This window comes from Muntiacus reevesi, chromosome 8 (assembly GCF_963930625.1).
Source record: "Muntiacus reevesi chromosome 8, mMunRee1.1, whole genome shotgun sequence".
NCBI lineage: Eukaryota > Metazoa > Chordata > Mammalia > Artiodactyla > Cervidae > Muntiacus > Muntiacus reevesi.
Window position 1 is genome coordinate 48,881,242 of NC_089256.1, and position 20,614 is coordinate 48,901,855.

General features: G+C 35.8%; 1 protein-coding gene across 6 annotated transcripts in view; it reads right to left on the reverse strand.

Moving 5' to 3' along the window:
* The window catches only part of LRCH3 (leucine rich repeats and calponin homology domain containing 3), a 100,029-nt gene that overhangs the window by 41,594 nt on the left and 37,821 nt on the right, over positions 1-20,614 (reverse strand). For all 6 annotated transcript variants that reach the window (XM_065943044.1, XM_065943041.1, XM_065943043.1 and 3 more), the window contains exons 2-9: positions 17,732-17,876; positions 16,008-16,134; positions 15,443-15,548; positions 11,974-12,110; positions 10,629-10,738; positions 4,142-4,235; positions 2,821-2,941; positions 1,168-1,316 (exon numbers count right to left, since the gene is read on the reverse strand). In XM_065943044.1, the coding sequence (XP_065799116.1) occupies positions 1,168-1,316; positions 2,821-2,941; positions 4,142-4,235; positions 10,629-10,738; positions 11,974-12,110; positions 15,443-15,548; positions 16,008-16,134; positions 17,732-17,876 (989 nt within the window). The remainder of the gene's footprint in view (positions 1-1,167; positions 1,317-2,820; positions 2,942-4,141; positions 4,236-10,628; positions 10,739-11,973; positions 12,111-15,442; positions 15,549-16,007; positions 16,135-17,731; positions 17,877-20,614) is intronic.

A 20,614-nucleotide genomic window follows, 5' to 3' on the forward strand; every position in this document is an offset into this window, starting at 1 on the left:
AGTGTGTGTAAATGAATGCTTAGTTAAGATGGGAAAGGCATTAAATTTGTGCAGTGAGATAATGAGACAGTGTGAGTGTGCACACATCCAAATTCACATAATTTTTGTTACAGTATACTGTTGCAAATATTTATTAGTTATTATTCTTAATCTCTTACTGTGCCTGATTTATAAATTAAACTTTATCATAGGTGTGTATATATAGGAAAGAACAGTATATGTAGAGCTCAGTACCATCCATCCACTGGTGCTCTTGGAATGTATTCCCCTCAAAAATGGGGTGGGGGGAATAACGCATTTATCAAACTTTAAATACAAGAGTGTCTTTTGAACCAACAAAAAATACTGTGTTCCAGTCTTCAGATAGGAAAACCAAGCTTTTTTTTTTTTTTTTAAAAGAATGATAATAACACTCTATAACATGTCCCACTTGAAGTGACTATTCGCTATTTCTAAAAGACTAAATACATCATTCTTCAAAAAGGCCCCAAGTGTTTCTCAAATACTCCCTGCTCAGAGTCTGGGACCAACTCCAGACATTAGCATCACACACACTGAAGTGGAGCCATTTTATTATGCTGACTAGATACACTGAAGAATGCTATTTCTACTTGAGACCCTTGGGGAACTGGCAGAGACTCCGCAGCGGGCTGAATGCTCATTTGTTTTCTAAGGCAACCCAATGCTTCACTGTAACAGACACCCAGGAATCTTAATGGCAAGCAATTTATATTCTGTGTGACGTAGCATAGAAGCACCAAGATAATTAAGCTCATCATAAAATTCTATGGTTGCGTTAGTATGCTGCTCCAAAAACCTGCCGTTGGTTCAATTCTTAATTACTGACCAAACTATGATTTATCAGTTAATAAAAAAGCATTAAGAATGACAATAAAAAGCATCATATTCCTTTGCATTTTCTTAGGATTTCTCTTCTTTAAAATTCTGAAATCTGTCTTTTTGTTTGAAAAATAAATATCAACTTTACTTAAGACTACTGTCTGATTTTAAAAATAGTTTGAAAAAGTAAAAAAATTGGAACTAAAGATAATAAAACAAATAATTGAGCCTAAACCAACAAATTACTGATATGACAGAAATTTAGACTATCATAAATTGTGTTTACTAGGGGATGGCAACAAATTTAGGTTTAAATGTGGATACTACCTCATGAGAGATTCGCCGTTGTTCAATATACGCCATAAACTGCGAACTGAGGCTGTCCGAGTCCAGGCCCTTGTGTGGTCTCACCTCGTCCTCGTCTTCCTCCGCAGTACAGCTGTCAATATAGTCAATCTGATCCAGATCATGTTCCACTGTCCACGTGACACAAACACACACACACACACACACATCAAAAAAAAAAATTCAAGTTAGACAGTCAACAAAAAACATTAAATTGCATTCTTTCCTTTTCCTTAACGTTTTCTATTCTGAAAGTGGGAAGAATAAGTTTAAATTACATAAGCCTTTATCATTTAGTACATGGTCACTCACAAGAACAGGCTAAAGAAAAGCCCTAGTCTTGATTCACTATAAAGAATGCAGTAATTGGTAGTAATTAGTAGACTTTAGACCTCTAGTATTTCTTTTTTCTTTGGCTAGCTCTTGACTATTTTAAACAAGTTTGACTCTGTGAGACAAAAAGAGAAAGAATAATTTTTTAATGTTGAAGGGTATATCTTCTTTTAGGTTTTGCTTCATTTTTTTGGATGTTTTAAGTTTGGGGTTTAATCATATCTCTTTGAAGAATTAGGCAGAAAACCTAAGACAATCAACTCTAAATAAAAGTGAAAAGACAGGAGCAAAGGCTTGGTGATAAAGAAATAGATACTGATGACTGTTCCCCTTATTGTAACTACTGTCCATTGCTAAAATAAAAGATTTTCCTATTTAGAAAACTATTTTTTACAGGTCAGTATTGCAGGTATGTTGCAGCAGTTTGTGGATGGAAGGGAATCATTTGAGGAATTTTTGCTTCTCAAAATGCTCTGGGGTGAGAAGCATATAAATAAGATTCAGATGCCCTTGAAGAGCACAATTTCAGATGAAAGACAAGGCAGACATAAAAAATACACTGAATTTCTAAAAGAGGTCATACAATGATCACAAAGAGAATCTTTAAAAAGGAGAATACGTCTAAGAAGACCATGGTTAAATCAAGATTAGCAAAGATCAGGCTTCCCCTATGGCTCAGTGGTAAAGAATCTGCCTGTCAATGCAGGAGACACCAGTTTGATCCCTGATCCAGGAATTTCCCACATGCTGTGGAGCAACTAAGCCTGTGCACCAGAACTATTGAGCCTGTACTCTACAGTCCCGGAGCCACAACTACCAGCCCATTTGCTGCAACTATTGAAGTCTGAGCGTCCTAGAGCCCCACACTCCGCTATAGGAGAGGTCAGTGCAACAAAAAGCCCACACACTGCAGCTGGAGACTGCGGTGTAAAATGCAGTGTATGATCACTGCAACTAGAGAAAAAGTTCACACAGTAACCAACACTCAGCACAGACAAAAAAAAAAAAAAAAGATTAGCAAATGTCTATTCCAGTTAAACTGTCCTTAGTAAAGTTCTCTCCCAAAATAAAATTAAGAGAAAAACATTATATTTTAATTACAAGTCTGAAAACATAGAGAAATTGAAATTTAATCCTAATAGAAAACTTTTTTTTTTCTAATCACATGAGAAGAGGAGGGAGGTCTCTAAAAAAAGAATGGAAGAAGTTACAGATATATAAATAAAAGGAATGGATGTGAAAAGGCCATTTAAAAAGTCAGAGATAAAAAAGATTTTGGATGTTGTCAGGAATCATGTTTACCTCCACCATTTGTTACTACTAAACTGCTGTGATTCTCCTGGTATTGGCTTTCTCTTCGTAGTCTTTGTTCTTTAGTAATTTCTGCTACTCGAAGAGGCAGATCTGAAAATTCATCTGTAGGCTTAAAAAAATAGTAGAAACACTAAATCACTTCAAATTTTAGACAAGGTCTTTATAGCATAAACTCAGAATTTATATTTTTTAAAGAAGAGCAAAATAATTCCAGAGATGCATCTGGAAAGATGCGCATATTATTCAACAATATGAATGTACTTAACGCCACTGAAATGCACACTTAAAAATGGTTAAAATGGGGCTTCCCTGGTGGTTTAATGGTATGAGTCCGTCTTGCAATGCAGGGGACACCAGCTCAATTTCTGATCTGGGAAGATCCCACACGCTGTGAGGTAACTAAGCCTGTGTGCCACAACTACTGACCTTGTGCTCTAGAGCCTGGGAGCCAGAACTACACAAGCCCATGGGCCCTAAAGCCTGTGCTCCAGCAAGAAGGGAAGCCACTGCAATGAGAAGCCTGCACACCACTTCTAGAGAGTAGGCCCTGCTTGATGCAACTAGAGAAACCCTGAGAGTAGCAACACAGACCCAGCAGAGCCAAAAAAAATTATCTTTTTTGATATTGCCACAATCATGTACACACCCAACCACACACAAATAGCCAAGCAATTTCAAATGACAAATGGGCTGTATTCTAAAACTAATTTGCTTTAGACTCCAAATAAAACAATGTTAAAAATGGTATACTACCAGTCTTGCTAACAAAATCTTTTTATTATTTTACCTAATTTATAGCTAAAGTATTATACTTTAGTAATTTAAAAAGAGAGAAAACATAATACTAATAATTAGAACAAAAGAGAAAAATGATATAATTAGCTGAGAAAGTTACTTATTTATCTTGAGCATGTAGATAACTTCATTAGGTTCCTATCTTATTACCCATCAGCCTATAGTTCTATTTTTCACCTAGCAGATCTTCTATCCATCTCTGCTCAAGATTACCCAGGCACTCAAATTTTAGGTTTCCCATGTAACTGGCTCAGTTCCCATTCAGATCTTCCAGGATATAAAATGATTTACATGAGACAATGAGATAACAAACATGTAAAACACAATATGCTAAAAAGACGATGAAGAAACATAATACCATTTCTGAGTGACAGGACTATGTGGGAGTTTTACCCCTCATTTGGCTTTTCTATATTTTACGTAACAAGAAATTGAGTCCAATTAAGACACTTTCCATTTTCATCATTTTACTTCCTCTTAATCAGAAGTTGCAGCATGTACAATAAATACTTACTTCATTCCCTGACCATCTCTTATCACCACTGTCCACACTGTTAAAACCTGAATCAAGTGCTCCATAGGGACGACCTGAGTACAGTTCTTCATGGCTGCCGAAAAGAAACTTTAGTTCTTATTGTGAAGTTTGATACTTTAAAAATTAACATTTGAAATAGATGCAATTTTAGTAATAAGTATTTTCATGGCATTTAGGGACTTAATTGCTTAGAATGAAGTGAGTACTCCTTTAACTTTTTAGTATAAAAAGTTCCAAATTCAAAGAAATCAGGTAGAAGAGAATAATGAACTTTCATGTCCTCATTATCTACCTTCAAAAATATCAACACTCTTATTTCATCTATTCCTCTAGCCATTCCCAACGTACCTCTCCATTATTGTTTTTAATAGCACTCTCTTTCTTAAGGTAAAATTTATACACACTGAAATACACAAACCTTTGACAAATGAATGCATCTTTGTAACATACACCCCTATCATGATATAGGACATTTCTACTTCACCAGAAAATTAGCACACAATCCTTCCCAGTCAACTTCCCTCACCTCATCAACTAAGAAGCAACTACCATTCAAATTTTTTTAACTTTAAATTAGTATAGAAGGCCAAATAATTGTTCTCAAAGATGTAAAGATATAATCCCTGAAACCTGTAAATATGTTACTTTACATTGTAAACGGGAATTAAGGTTGGAGATAAAAGGCAGGATGCTAGTAAGAGTACTTTAAAATAAGGAGATTATCCTGAATTGTATGAATGGGCTCAATGTAATCACAAGGTTTCTTGAACGTGAAAGAGGGAAAAAGAGGAGGAGGATACAATGCTGGCTTAAAGACAAAGGAAGGGACAAGAACCAAGGAAAGCACACAACCTCTAGAAGTTGAAAAAGGCAAGGAAACACAGTCTATTCAGAACCTACAGAAAAGAATGGAGCACCACCAGCATCTTAATTTTAGCTCAATGAGACCAAAATTTAGATTTCTGACCTATACCATAAAATGATTAATATGTGTTGTTCAAACCTATAAGTTTGGGGTAATTTGTTCTGTTAGGGGAAGCACACTGAAACCACCCACCCTGGCCGGGCACCATAGTGACCATTTGCAAGAGCTGTTTTATGACAGGAGATCTTGATAAGGAATACGGAACTAATAAGCCACCACCAACTGTAAGTTTGGGAAAGGTCGAAAGGAGACACCGCGAGTCCGTCCACTTCCCAGAATCCCTCTCGCCAGCATCCATCTTGGCTGAGCGATGTGTGCGCCACCAGGAAAGACTCTGAATTAGAATGATTGGCCAAAGACCACCCGGAAATGAATCCCATCACCATAAAACCCAAGACTGCGAGCCCTGCGGCAGAGCAGTTCTCCTGGGTTCCCTTACCCTACTGCTCTCCACCCGGGTGCCCTTTCCAATAAAATCTCTTGCTTTGTCAGCACATGTGTCTCCTCGGACAATTCATTTCCAAGAGTTAGACAAGAGCCCAGTTTTGGCCCCGGAAGGGGTCCCCCTTCCTGCAACAGTTCTGCTTATTCAAGAATGCACAAAAACGGAGTATGTACTCTTTTTCTACTTGGCACCATGTCAGTGAAATTCTTGTCATGTCAGTGAATTCATCCTGGACGAATGAATTTATATGGTAAGTGCAGGTTTAACTTAAAAACAAAAAAATGCCAATCTGTTTTCAAAAGTAGCTGAATCATTTTAAATTCCCAACAACAATATACTGGAGTTCCAGTTGCCAACACTGTACTGCCAGTCATTAATTTTAGTTATTATTCTGATGGGTGTAAAGTGTGATGTTAATTTGTATTTCTCTGATGACTAGTGATATTTAATATTTTAATGTGCTTATTGACTATTTATCTTCTTTTATGAAATGTATGTTGAAATCTTTGGCCTATTTAAAAATACAACATCAATAATCTTGAAAAAAGCTTGCTAAGTAAGAGCCACAGACAAAATGCTATATGATATTTGATTTCATTTCTATGAAATTCTAGAAAAGGCAAATGACAGAGAGCTGACTAGTGATTGTCTGGGGCTGAGGGTGATTAAAAGAAAATACGTATCTTGATTGTGTTGGTAGTTTTGTGACTATATCCATTTACCAAAACTCACCAAACTGGACACTTAAAATGGGTAAATTTTATCTCAATAAAGTTTCATCAGCCAAACTAACTTTCCAAAATGGATGTTCTGATTTTACTTTTTTACAACTCAAATTACATTACATAAGCAACATGAGAGCACTGGTTGCTCCACATCCTTCTGTTTGGTGTTGTTAGTCTTAATTTTATTCCTGTGGATATGCACTGATAGCTCACTGTGACTTAATTTGCATTTCAATGATGATTAATGATGTTAAGCACTTTTCTGTGTGCTTACTAATCAATTATGTATCTTTCTTTGTAAAGTTTATTCAAGCCTTTTGTCCAGTTTTCAGTTGGGTTGTTTGTCTTTTTTACATTAAGTTGCAGGCTTCCCTGGTAGCTCAGCTGGTAAAGAATCCACCTGCAATGCAGGAGACCCTGGTTCGATCCCTGGGTTGGGAAGATCCCCTGGAGGAGGGCATGGCAACCCACTCCAGTGTTCTTGCCTGGAGAATCCCCATGGACAGAGGAGCCTGGTGGGTTACAGCCCATGGGCTTGCAAAGAGTCAAACACGACTGGCACATTCTTTATACAGTCTGGATGTAAGTCTATTGTTTTATATGTATTTTGCAAATCATTTCCCTCAGTCTGTGGTTTGCCTATTTTCTAAACAGTTTCTTTTCATAAATAGATGGCTTTAATTTTCATTAAATTGAGCTTATCATTTCTTTTTTAATGGTTATTACTTTCTGTGTCCTCAGAAATCCTTGCATTCCCCAAGTCACAAAGATATTCTTCTATATTTTCTTCTAAAGCTATAAAAGCTTTAGTTTTTGCTTGTTCTTTAAACATAGTTTTAAAAAGTTAGCTTAATTTGAAGTCTAAAACATGACAAAACCTAGGTTAAAAATTGGTCTGTTACCGTTTTATTTAATAAGATGGCCTAGGTTGAAAAACAACTTTCAATGGTACAAATTTAAAACATGTAGTGTTCTTCTGGTATTCAATTTTGTATTCCATGTATTCTTATAGTTTGTGTATGCAACTTTAAAAAAGTTACTATGTCATGCTGTCACAATGAATCAGAACTTAAGGTACAAGGAAAGAGCAATGCATTTGAGGGACTTGCTTGGTGGTCCACTGGTTAAGAAACCACCTCGCAATGCAGGGGTTAAGGTTCAATTCCTGGTCAGGGATCTAAGATCCCACGTCTTGAAGCAACTAAGCCCAAAGGTCACTACTGAGCCCACATGATGCAGTGAAGATCCTGTGTGGTTCAGTGGTTAAGAATATGCCTGCCAATGCAGGGGACATGGGTTTGATCCCTGGTCTGGGAAGATTCCTCATGCCTTGAGGCAACTAAGCCTATGTACCAAACTACTGAGTTCATGCTCCAGAGCCCTCAAGTTGCAACTATTGAGCCCATGCACTTGGAGCCTGTGATCCACAAAAGAAGTCACTGCAATGAGAAGCCCACACAGCCCAACTACAGAGTAGCCCTGTCCACATGCAGCAACAAAGACCCGTTGCAGCCAAAAATAAATAGAAAACTGCCCAACAGTACAGAGATTCACAGCTAGAACCAAGGCCATCTAACTCCATGACTGCATTCTGAATAAATGCACTGCTAACTACAATGCAATCTTATTAATCTGTACCTTAGTAAGAAAGGATATGAAAGTACAATGTATCATTTGTTGGTGCAAGAGGAGCTGAAGGAAATATTTTTCTTTTATATACATATACACACACACACAATATATATACTGATATATATATAAACTTATAGGATATTCTGAAATAATCACAAATACAGTAACATAACTCTGGAAAAATAGAAAATGCAGAGGATAATCTATTGAGCATAATTAGGGATTATATAGGGATTGGAATATATTAGATCTGTAATTACTAATTCCTTTGAGAAACATGATATGTTTATGCTATCTAGACTTCCCATTTAGGAAGAGTTTCTCTATTGATTCAAGCCTCCTTATATCTCTTAGCAAACAAATCTCTTCCCATGAATTTTTTATGTTTGTTTTTTAAAAGGAAAATAATGAAGACTGCAATATTCAAAGAAATTAGGTGAAGACTTCTTAGTCCTCAAAACTAAGGACAGAATCAGAGAGAAAAAGATTCTGTAACTAGCACTGTGGCCCTCAATCAAAGCTCACTGCTCAAACAGGTAATGATGTTTCCTCCTTGGTTTCTTCAGGTATGCCCTGTAATCATTACACATACACACACCCAGTAATCACTATTCATCTTCTCACACACAAATCTCAAGGCAACAGCAGCAGCTTAATGTTCCTACTCTGCTACTTTAGGAGAGGAAAACTTTTCCTTTGCAATGGTTACTAACTCCAAGGGAGAAAATAAATTAGTGTATATATAAAATAAAAACAACTTGAAAAAAAAAAAAAGATTAGTACTATTTACTTTTTTGCCCGCACCTCATGGCATGTGGGATCTTGGTTTCCAGAAGGGGGATCAAACCCAAACCCTAGCAGTGGAAGAGCTGAGTCCTAACTCCTGGACTACCAGCGAAGTCCTCTAAAAGCTACTTTTTTTGTTGTTGTACATTTTTTTTTAACAGTACAGGAATAGAAACTTTTAGAAATATTTAAATAGGAAAAATGAAACTTTCTTCTAGAGATAATAAGAGTTCCATATTATAAGCAATGAAGTGAGGTAAGAGGAAAAAGAAATGAAAAGGAAATAACGGAGAAAATTTAAAAAATTCTTGGTGTTAGTGGTCTGGCTTTCCTCATATCTTCCCCACTGCCAAAATTCTTCCTCTAAGAGAGACCTAGATCAGCACACTGGAAGACCCAATCTCCCTCCTTTCCACCATCTTTTCGAAACCTTTTTTGTCTTCCTTAATACCACATACCTGCTTTTAGTCCTCTCAGAGTCAAAAGTGCTAGTACTGAGGATGTTCTGGTAGGAATCTTTTATGCATATGCATCATTTCTCCCTGTACTTGTGTAAGTATACTAAATCAAAACAACTAGATTAAAGCTGGTGTTCCCAATGTCCTTCAGTCTATACAAATCTGCAGTCTAACAGCCAGACCAAAAAACTCCAAATATCATTACAAAGCTGTTTCTGATGACTTTAGGCAGAGAAAGCTAAAAATATAGTTTAAAAATTTTAAATTATAATATGTATTTCCCTTTACTGAGAAGATAAATCTTAGCATTTTCTTAAGTAGCACCCATTACTATACAGTGCTAAAATATAGTAATAACTTAAAATATTATTAAAATATGAAGGGTACTTTACATATATGCCTGGTGATGTCAAACTGCTATGTTTCTAGAGCTTCATTGTTTTTAAAAACCTTATTAAAATTATGAAATACCATATAAAAGAATAGCTATAACTGACACAGCTTTTAAGGTATGGAGAGACATGAATACCCTTAAAGCTCCCTTATGTCTCTTTCACTTGGAATCTTTCTCCCTTTCAGAATTTATCACTAATTTTAATTTTGTTAATATGCATCTGCTTTTTATGGTTTTATTTTTTCCTTTGAATTATTTTTGTATTTTTAATATGTCTGCTTTTAGAAACTCTAATAGAATAGAAGTTTGTTAATCTGTTTTAAATTAGGACACTGAGAAGGTCAGGACTGTGCTTTTACGTAAAATGTGACAAGTTCTAAGAGAATGCCTAAAGGGTTCTTTTGAGTAAAGTTTATTAATATTATTACATCTTCACTGAGATATCTATTTTGCCTTTAAAGACCTTATGAATTTAATTCCTGCTACTTAAGACTGCTGCAATGGTTGGGAATGCCAAGGAAATGCCTTTGAAAAGTCTGATGCTGTATGCAGCTGAGGGATTCACAGGCTTATAAGATCCCAAAGTGACATTAATGGTCATCAAATCCAACCCCTTCACTCCTTTTGTGAAAAATGAAGCCCAGGAAGTTTGAATGAGTTGCCTTAAGTTACAGAGTTAGTTAACAGGAGAGCCAACGTTAGTTAGTATTAAAGTCACTTGAGACCATCAGTTTTCAACTGAGGACCTCTCAGGATACTTGGTAATAACTGGAGACACTTTTGTTTGTCACATTGGGAAGGTGCTACAGAAGCCAGGGAAGCTGTTGAGTATCTTCCAGTGTACGGGACAGCTCCTCACCACAAATAATTATCTATTTCAAAATATCCACAGTGCTGAGGTTAAGAAACCCTGACTTAGAACTATACTTGGTCACATCTATGTAATCAATTTTTTACTTAATATAAGCATTCTGAGAAAAATAACGTTAAAATAGGTTATTTTGCTTTGGTCAAACAAACTGTCAGGCAAATTTAAGGGTCCCATTTATTTGATTCTCTGTGAGATGGAAAATAATAAATGAAAGAATACAATATACTCACCAGGAGCCAAAACCCATGGGTCTCCTATCATAATCTGGCAGATCTGGAGCAATCTTACAAGCCTGCATGTTCAGGTATTTAAATATGTGGATTTTGCCTTTTATACATATCTAAGTAAAGTAACATATAGAAACAAATTATTATTCAGCTGAAATATATGTGTACCCGAACCTTTTTTCCTTCTGCTCCTTTTATTTTTTTTAATTTTAAATTTACTTTTTTTTTTAACTGAAGGAGCCCCTGCCTTTTAAATCACAACCAGCTTTTTATTTAATGTATATTGGAAATAGAAGGTATTTCTATTAAGTATGTATGGTAATATTAAAAATTAACTCATTATAACACATTATATCATTTGTTACCTCAGGTGTTTAAGTGATATAAATGTAGGTTTTTGTTTTCTAGTCACTAGTAAGTTTCAGTAACATAATATACATAATTCATGATTATAAACACTGTTGGAATACCAAGTAAACTTATACTGACTAGTGAGGCACAGTCAGAGATTTAAAGCATTGCTCCCCATGGATTCTACTGGCAACTTTTGTTTTGAGAAATGCAACAATCAAGCACAATTATGTTTTCAATCCTACTTCCTGTAAGAAAGAAAAGCAGGAAATGATTAAATATTAAAGTCATATATAGTTCTGTTGCCACCTATTTATTTCTGTCCTATAAATCAACATATGAACTCTTCAGGGACATGAGGCCTTTCTGTAGTTATGACGTTCACTCAAACACTTTAGCAGCTGCCACTAGACACCTGTACAAGGCCGAGTCAACTGCAGAGTAAGGAAAGCTATGGCGAAAAATATAAGACAAAAAGCTTTTTAGATCGTGGAATGTCTGAAATCTGTATGTAAAGCTACCTTATAACAACTTCATTAAGTAGTTTCATTTCAGTCACTAATAAACAAATGACCAAACTGACTCAATGAGGAACTTAAGATTTTAGAAAACAAAAAGGTACGAAGACAATGGACATGAGAAATACACTGATGATCTTTAATTCTGTAAGCTGAGTATGTTGTCTTTAGCATTCACATTGTCTTCATTTAAGTTTTACTAGAAAGAAATAACTCAAATTTAACTAGAAAAAAAAAAACTTTAAGGAAGAACCCTTCAAATGTGAAAAAGTCAATTTAGTGAAAGGAAAAACATTTTTGGAACATTACCTATCTCTCATATCATTTACTTCAAGGCTTTTAAAGAATTCATGTGAGTGTGAATTTATTTTAAAAGAACTTAATTTCTGACAAAAAGTAAATACATATAACTTACAACTTTTAAACTTCATCCTTTGTCCAAAAAGTTCATAACATACTTCAAATCAACTGTGGTTTACCTGTGCAGGAGGAGACTGTAGTGGATTGTTATCTAGGGTGATCATCTGCAGGTGCCTGAGATTCCGATAACAGACAGGAATTGTTGTAATTTTGTTGCAGGAAAAGTCTAACCGTATCAAAGGCAACTCTGCTAGTTCTGCAGGGAAGTAAGGTGGAAATATACAATGATATTTCAAAGCTAGACATTTTTTTTCTTCAGGAACTACTATCTAAATATAATTGATTTAACATAAGTATTTATGTCCATCCTTTCTTAGTGATTAACTGATATATAGCAAAGTGTCATAAAATGAAATCTAGGTGCTTTTAGGGCTTGTAATATTAGTGAAAAGCAAACTATTTGACCCCTTATGTTGTTGCTGCTGTTCAGTTGCTCACTCGTGTCTGACTCTTTGCAACCCCATGGACTGCAGCATGCCAGGCTTCCCTGTCCATCACCAACTCCCAGAGTTTGCTCAAACTCATGTCCGTTGACTTGGTGATGCCATCCAATCATCTCACCCTTTGGCACCCCCTTCTCCTCCTGCCCTCAATCTTTCCTAGGATCAGGGTTTTTTCCAATGAATTGGCTCTTCGATCAGGTGGCTGAAGTATTGGTGCTTCAGCTTCAGCATTAGTCCTTCCAGTGAATATTCTGGTTTGATTTCCATGCTGTCCAAGGGACTCTCAAGAGTCTTCTCTAGCACTACAGTTTGAAAGCATCAATTCTTTGGCGCTCACCATTCTTTATGGTCCAACTCTCATTTCCATACATGACTACTGGAAAAATCATAACTTTGACTAGACCAACCTTTGTCAGCAAAGTGATGTCTCTGCTTTTTAATATGCTGTCTAGGTTTATCATAGCTTTTCTTCCAAGGAGCAAGTGTCTTTTAATTTCATGGCTGCATTCACTGTCCGCAGTGATTTTGGAGTCCAAGAAAATAACGTCTGTCACTGTTTCCACTTTTCCCCCTTCTATTTGCCATGAAGTGGATGGGACTGGATGCCATGATCTTCATTTTTTGAATGCTGAGTCTTAAGCCAGCTTTTTTCAATCTCCTCTTTCACTTGCATCAAGAGGCCCTTTTGTTCCTCTTCGCTTTCTGCCATTAGGGTGGTGTCATCTGCATATCTGAGGTTATTGATATTTCTCTCGGCAATTTTGATTCCAGCTTGTGACTCATCCAGCCCAGCATTTCACATGATGGACTCTGCATATAAGTTAAATAAGCAGGGTGACAATATATAGCCTTGACATACTCCCTTCCCAATTTTGAACCAATCTGCTGTATGTCCAGTTCTAACTGTAGCTTCTTGACCTGCATATATGTTTCTAAGGAGGCAAGTAAGGTGGTCTGGTATTCCCATTTCCTTAAGAATTTTCCACAGTTTGTTGTGATCCACACAAAGGTTTTAGCCTTTAGTAAAGCAGAAGTACATTTTTTTTTAATTCCCTTGCCTTTCCTATGACCCAACAGATGTTTTCAATTTGATCTCTGGCTCCTCTGCCTTTTCTAAACCCAGTTTGAACATCTGGAAGTTCTTGGTTCACACAGTGATGAAGCCTAGCTGCAAGGATTTTGAGCATTACCTTGCTAATACTTTAAATGACTGCAATTGTGCGGTAGTTTGAACATTCTTTAGCATTGCCTTTCTTTGGAATTAGAATGAAAACTGACCTTTTCTAGTCCTGTAGCTACTGCTGAGTCTTCCAAATTTCCTGGCATATTGAGTATAGCACTTTAACAGTATCATCTTTTAGGATTTGAAATAGCTCAGCTGGAATTCCACCACCTCCACTAGTTTTGTTTGTAGTAATGCTTCCTAAGGCCCACATTCCACGATATCTGTCTCTAGGTAAGTGATCACACCATCATGGTTATCCAGGTCATTAAGATCTTTTTCGTCCAGTTCTTCTGTGTATTCTTGCCACCTCTTCTTAATGTCTTTTGCTTCTGTTAGGTCCATATCATTTCTGTTCTTTTCTGTGCCCAACTTTGCATGAAATGGTGACCCCTTACGGAACAACAGAAAGTCTTAGAAACTAGGTCTGATACCACAGAAAGGTGAGAATAACAAAAGGATTAGATGACAATCTGTATAAAAACAAGTTAGATGCATAGATTTTCAATCCTAACTTATGCATGCTCCTTTCCATTCACAACAGAAGTCAACAAGTTATCCTTTAGTGAAACTGAATCGAAAGCCTCTGAATTCAAGGACCGCACAATGGAAAGTCAGGATGAGTTGCCTGCTAAAAATGGAGGATTTAAGTGAAAGTCTACAAACTTAGCAACAAGACCTCAGCACTTTGCTACCCAACCTCACCCCATTCCCTAGCCTTGAATGGCAGTTAGTTAGGGAGATACACAACATAGAAGAAAGAAAATATCTTTCTCTAGACAAACTATATAGTCCCATACAAAAGGCCTTTAGATACTGATATAGAGTTTCCTCCAATAAAATATCCAGCTTACTGCTTAATACAATTTCTGCCCAGTACACTTGGAATTTCTAATTAGCTTTGTATAAATGGCATATGACCCACAAACATTTAGAAGAGCTTTCAACATATGAGAGAGAAATCAAAATATGCAAAACAATGGGAAAAAATGAGTGCAGGAAAAAACAGGTTAACATACAGGAAACAGAAAAAACTCTGAAAACTAGAACTAATGTCTCCAATTTCAGAACAATAGAATACTAAATTACTGAAAAAGGAAAGGATTTTGTTTTTAAATCAACAAAAAGTAAGGGTTTTTAGAGATGAAAAATTAGATGGCAGAAATTAAAAATTCAGAAGAATGGTTAGATTATAAATGGTTGAACTGTTACCACCTGGTTAATCAAAATGACAAAGAAATGAACAATAAAAAATATAAGAAAACCATAAGATCAATTAAGAGTCCACTATCTAATTAGCAAAAATTCTCGAAGGAGAAAGGAGAAATCAGAAGACAGGAAATTATCAAACAGATATAAAACAATTTCTCAGAATGAAAGATGTGAATCTCTGATGCAGGAAGAATCACTGCAGATGGTGCCTGCAGCCATGAAATTAAAAGATGCTTGCTTTTTGGAAGAAAAGCTATGACAAACCTAGATAGCATATTAAAAAACAGAGTCACTTTGCCAACAAAGGTCTATCTAGTGAAAGCTATGTTTTTTCCAGTAATCATGTATATGATTTATCAAAAACATGTGAAATTTCTCTTAAGTAGTTATGCCAAATGAAACTTCCAGAGACCCTACGTTATCAGTTAACAGGATCTAAAATTACCACTACTCAATAGTTATTGTAGCTTTTCAATCAAGAGTCTAGCTTTTAAAATCTACACCAGAACAGATAACATGTATTAAATAAATCATTACACCTCTAACACTTGCTGTAACTTTTATACATTTTTGATGTGCAAATCAGTCTGACAGATCTTTAAAATAAAAAGGCAAAAAACGAAACAAAACAACTGTTTCACAGTTTCTTACCTTCAGGCAAACGTACTAAGTGATTTCTTCTTACATTAAGGTCTCTCAAGGCCTCCAAATTACCAATTTGGGAAGGTATTGTTTGAATTTCATTGCAGCTCACATCCTATTTCAACAACACACACAGTAAAGAACTGTACTGATATTACAAACTTGCCAGTTTTAAACTATCTGCAAAATGAGGTTTGGACAGCATAATACCCCCCAGTTGTAAAAAATACTATGATTTTGTGTCCAGGAATAATTCCACAGTTTGTACTAGAATTTGATTTTTTAAATGCATAGGCTTTTGACTGATGTAAGCAGTGACAGATTTTATTTTCTTGGGCTCCAAAATTACTGCTGACAGTAACTGCAGCCATGAAATTAAAAGATGCTTGCTCCTTGGAAGGAAACCTATTATAAATCTAGACAGCATATTAAAAACAGCATATTAAAGACATCACTGTGTCAACAAAGGTCTGTATAGTCAAAGCTATGGTTTTTCTCAGCAAAGTGATATTTCTGCTTTTTAATACACATACATATATACATAAAACAATCAAAAAATGAAATATTCACTTACAAGTTCCGTTAAATATCTGAGATGTCCAATTTCTTCTGGAAGTGAGACCAATTTGTTATTACTAGCAATTAAGACTTTCAATGGTAAATCACACAAGTGTACCGGCAATGTTGACAGTTGGTTCCGACTAAATGAGTAAGCAGAAAAAGAACTAAGTCAGAGCCCATCACTCAGGGAAAAAAATTGCCATCTTTCTCATTCTACACTCTGTATAATAACAAATGTAAATCTTACAAGAAAGAAACAGGATATTATATTTGAGTTTGAAAAAACAAACAGATTTGAGCTCAAGTCTGTTACTTGTCAAACTCACTTGTCAGCTTTGTTTTTTAGGCAAAGCATTTAATTTATCTGCATCTTACACAGATTCCTCATCTGTAAATCACAGGGTTTACAGGACTCTTGCACCATAAAACTCCTTTGCAAATAATGAAATGTCTCATAAACAAATCATATTATTGTAATTACAGTTAAATTTATACAGGAAAAATTATTTTAAAATAGGGTAGGTAACTAACATCCTCTCCTCTTCTTTCCAAAGAGTTATAAACATTAAGAGTATTTGTAATTTGCTTGCCTCATCATTACAGCATTATAACCAAATGTATATAAACAACCCAAATATAGTTCTATGGGAAACAAGGGACAGATTGTGAATTCAGATATATCATACTAACTGAAGTATAGATAAGAAATCTTTTATCTAAACAAAAGTATACAAATCAGACTGGAAGTAAAAAATATATCTATCATAAGGATAAAACTAAGTTAAAATTTTCCTTATGCATATTTAACATCTTAATCCTTAGTAATAACAGCCCCCATTTGTAAGATCTTTTGATGATTTTATTAACAGATCATGAGCCATTAAAACTTCTAATATCTAATAAGTAGATATTCACATAAAAAGCTGTCTAATAGTTCTACTTTTGTGGGAAAAAACTGAAAAAATAAGTAAATATCTGAGAGCAAAAATGAGTTTTAGAAATATATAAACTGTACATTAAAATGATTACATATAAAAAATATTTCCAAAGGATATTTCTTGACAAGGGGAAAAATTTATTCAAAAATTCGACTAAAGGCCTAGAAAAAAAAGGGAAAATTTCATCTATTAATTCAGACACATTTTGATGGATTTCCTTTACTTTTCTAAATTTATTTTCTCCAGTCAACATTTATAACTTTTTATAATGAAATAACAAAAGTCTTATAAGATGTGAAACAACAGAGTAGATGAGTTAAATAAATGCATTTATATGTTCAGAACTTAGTACACAAAAATACATAATCACAAAAATCAAAATAATTTCAGATCTATCATTCTTATTTGATGAAACTTATTTGAAAATGTAATTGGACAACCATTGCTACAAGACAATTAGGGTAACAGCTCTTATAGAGTTTAACTATTGCAAAGGCAAAGACTAAGGGAGAAGCTAGAGGGACCCAGAAAATACTGTTAATTTAGCCTAAAAACATGAAGAGATATTGCTGAGATAAACAGACGATGTAATTTTTTTAAAAAGTATTATTTTTATTTTTTGGCTGCAAGGAATGCAGGATTTTAGTTCCCTGACCAGGCAACAAACCTGTGCCCCCTGAAATGGAAACATGGGATCAACCACAGGACGGGAATTACTGAGATAACATTAACTTTAGTGAAAGGGATGAGGAAAATTGAAAACACCACACAAAACTAAAATTAAAAAAAAAGTTCTTACCTAATATTTAAGAAAGTTAGCGCTTGTAGGTTTAGAATTGCCTCTGGTACATATCGAATACAATTTTGGTATAAATTGAGATTCTCAAGAGAAACGAAGTGACATGCTTCTATGGGAATTTCTGAGAGGCGATTTCGTGACAGATCTGAAACAAGTAATTTTAAAATTAATCCCTGGAACTTATTTTATAAAAATTTTAAACATAAAGTAGGTTTCGTAATTGTTAGAATTTCCCAGAATTCCTATTGTGGAGTTTGGTCCAGAGTAAACATTCAAATATTAACTGATTGAATAAACCAGCTTAACATATGCCTCTACATCTGTTGCTGGAAAATGCTGGTTCCTCTTGTGTGTGTTAGTCGCTCAGCTGGGTCTGACTCTTTGCGACCCCATAGACTGTAGCCTACCATGTTCCTCTGTCCATCGAATTCTCCAGGCAAGAATACTCGACTGGGTTGTCATGCCCTTCTCCAGGGGATCTTCCCAACCAAGGAATCGAACCCAGGTCTCCCATATTGCAGGCCGATTATTTACAATCTGAGCCATCAGGGAAGCCCCACTGGTTAACTTTTGAGTCTCCATAAATACTAAATGGGCTTCCCAGGTGGCCCGAATGGTAAAGAGCCTGTCTGCTAATGCAGGAGATGTGAGAGATGGGGGTTTGATCCCTGAGACAGGAAGATCCCCTGGAGGAGGGCATGGCAACCCACGTTAGTATTCCTGCCTGGAGAATCCCATGGATAGAGAAGCCTGTCAGGCGACAGTCCATGGGGTTGCAAAGAGTCAGACATGACTGAAGCAACCTGGCGCACACACACACATACTAAAAAGATAAAACCATTATTCTTTGCAAGTAACATAAATTCCAAGGAATATCAGCCTTGGAATTTCATTTCAAATCATATCACAGATCATGCTAAGTATCAAATATCCTAGAAAACAAATGGATCCCTAAAATCCACATTCCCAAAAGCACAGACAACATCCTGAGATTTTCTGAAAAATGAAGAAAAACAAAACAAAATACTGTCTCTTTATCAGTCAAAAAGTATCAGCGTCACATCAAAAGGACTCAGGAAACATCTTTGCTCCCACTGGCCAAAGATGAAACAATCTGAGATTCAGTAAAGATAATAAATGCAGCAGACTGAAATCTATAACATGCTACTGAATTAAAGGAGTTTAAAATAAAACACTCCCCCAAAGATGATTAAAGAACCAATTCATTATCTTATAAGCTGACAAAGGGGAAAAAACAAACATCTGTGTTATCTTCTTTTGTAATCCAGTAGTACACCTTGCAGTATTTTCTGTGTGTGTGTGCGTGCGCACACGCGCATGCACGCCCATATGTGCACGCACTGTGCTGTGCTTAGTGGGTCAGTCCTGTCCGACGCTTTGTGACTCCAGGTTCCATCTATGGGGACTCTCCAGGCAAGAAGACTGGATTGGATTGCCATGCCCTCCTCCAGGGGAATCTTCCCAACCCAGGGATCAAATCCAGGTCTCCCGCATTGCAGGCTGATTCTTTACCATCTGAGCCACCAGGGAAGCCCATATATATGTATACACATGCCTATATATATATGTAACTTGATACATATCTCCTTTTTCAGATTCTTTTCCATTAGAGTTTATTATAGGATATTGAACATGGTTCCCTGTGCTGTTACAGTAAGACCTTGTTATTTATTTTGTATATAGTAGTCTGTATCTGCTAATTCCAAACTCCTAATTTATCCCCACCTCTTTCCTGTCCTTTGTCCTTCGGTAGTCATAAATCTGTCCTCTATGTCTTAAGTTTGTTTCTGTTTTGTAAACAAGTTCATCTGTATCACTTTTTAAGATTCCACAAATAAGTGATATCATATGATATTTGTCTTTCTCTGACTTCCTTCACTTAGTATGATAATCTCTAGAGCCATGCATGTTGCTGCAGATGGGATTATTTCATTCTTTTTTATAGCTGAGTAATATTTCATTGTATACATTTGTACCACATCTTTATCCATTCATCTGTCAAGAGACATTTATGTTGCTTCCATGTCTTGGCTATTGTAAATAGTGCTGCTATGAACACTAAAGTGCATGTATCTTTTCAAACCATTCTCCAGATAAATGCCCAGGAGTGGAATTACTGGATCATTCTGTTTTGTTCTGTTAAACTTGTCATTATCTCTTCTAATAGTTCTATTTCATTGAAGTTGCTTTTTTCTAGATGTAATCCTTATTCATCCTCTCTCTTGCTGCTAGAGTTCCTTTAAGTGAATTATTTTCCCTTGCCAATTCATGGTTTGCCTCATCCTTGGAGCTCAGATCAAGCTGCTGGAGTACCTTGAATGGCATTTTACACCAAAATAGTGAAACAACCTCTATGATGCACTGGAACTAAGCTTTCTACCTGGGGCAGTTCTTTGTGACCCCATGGCTCCTCTGACTTGGAATTCTTCAGGTAAGAATACTGGAATGGGTAGCCATTCCCTTCTCCAGGGGATCTTCCCAACCCAGGGATTGAACCCACGTCTCCTGTATTGGCAGGCAGATTCTTTACTACTGAATTATTTGGGAAGCCTTTGTGAGTTTGACAAGAATATTTATTCTACATTGGATTAATGTTTTGGTTATGTCTATTAGGTTGTATTTATTTAACTGCATTGTTCAAGGTGATTGATTTATTTTTTGGTCAGTTTTTTGTATCAACTGCTGAGAGGTTTGTATCAACCCTGAGAGAGAAGGGTATATTACAGTGCTATCTTGTCTATTTCTCTCTATAATTATTCAACCCTTTCCTTATGTATTTTGGAGTTTTGGGTTTAGGCACCCATAAAATTTTAAATTACTATCTTCTGACTCATTAGAAAAGACCCCGATGCTGGGAAAGAT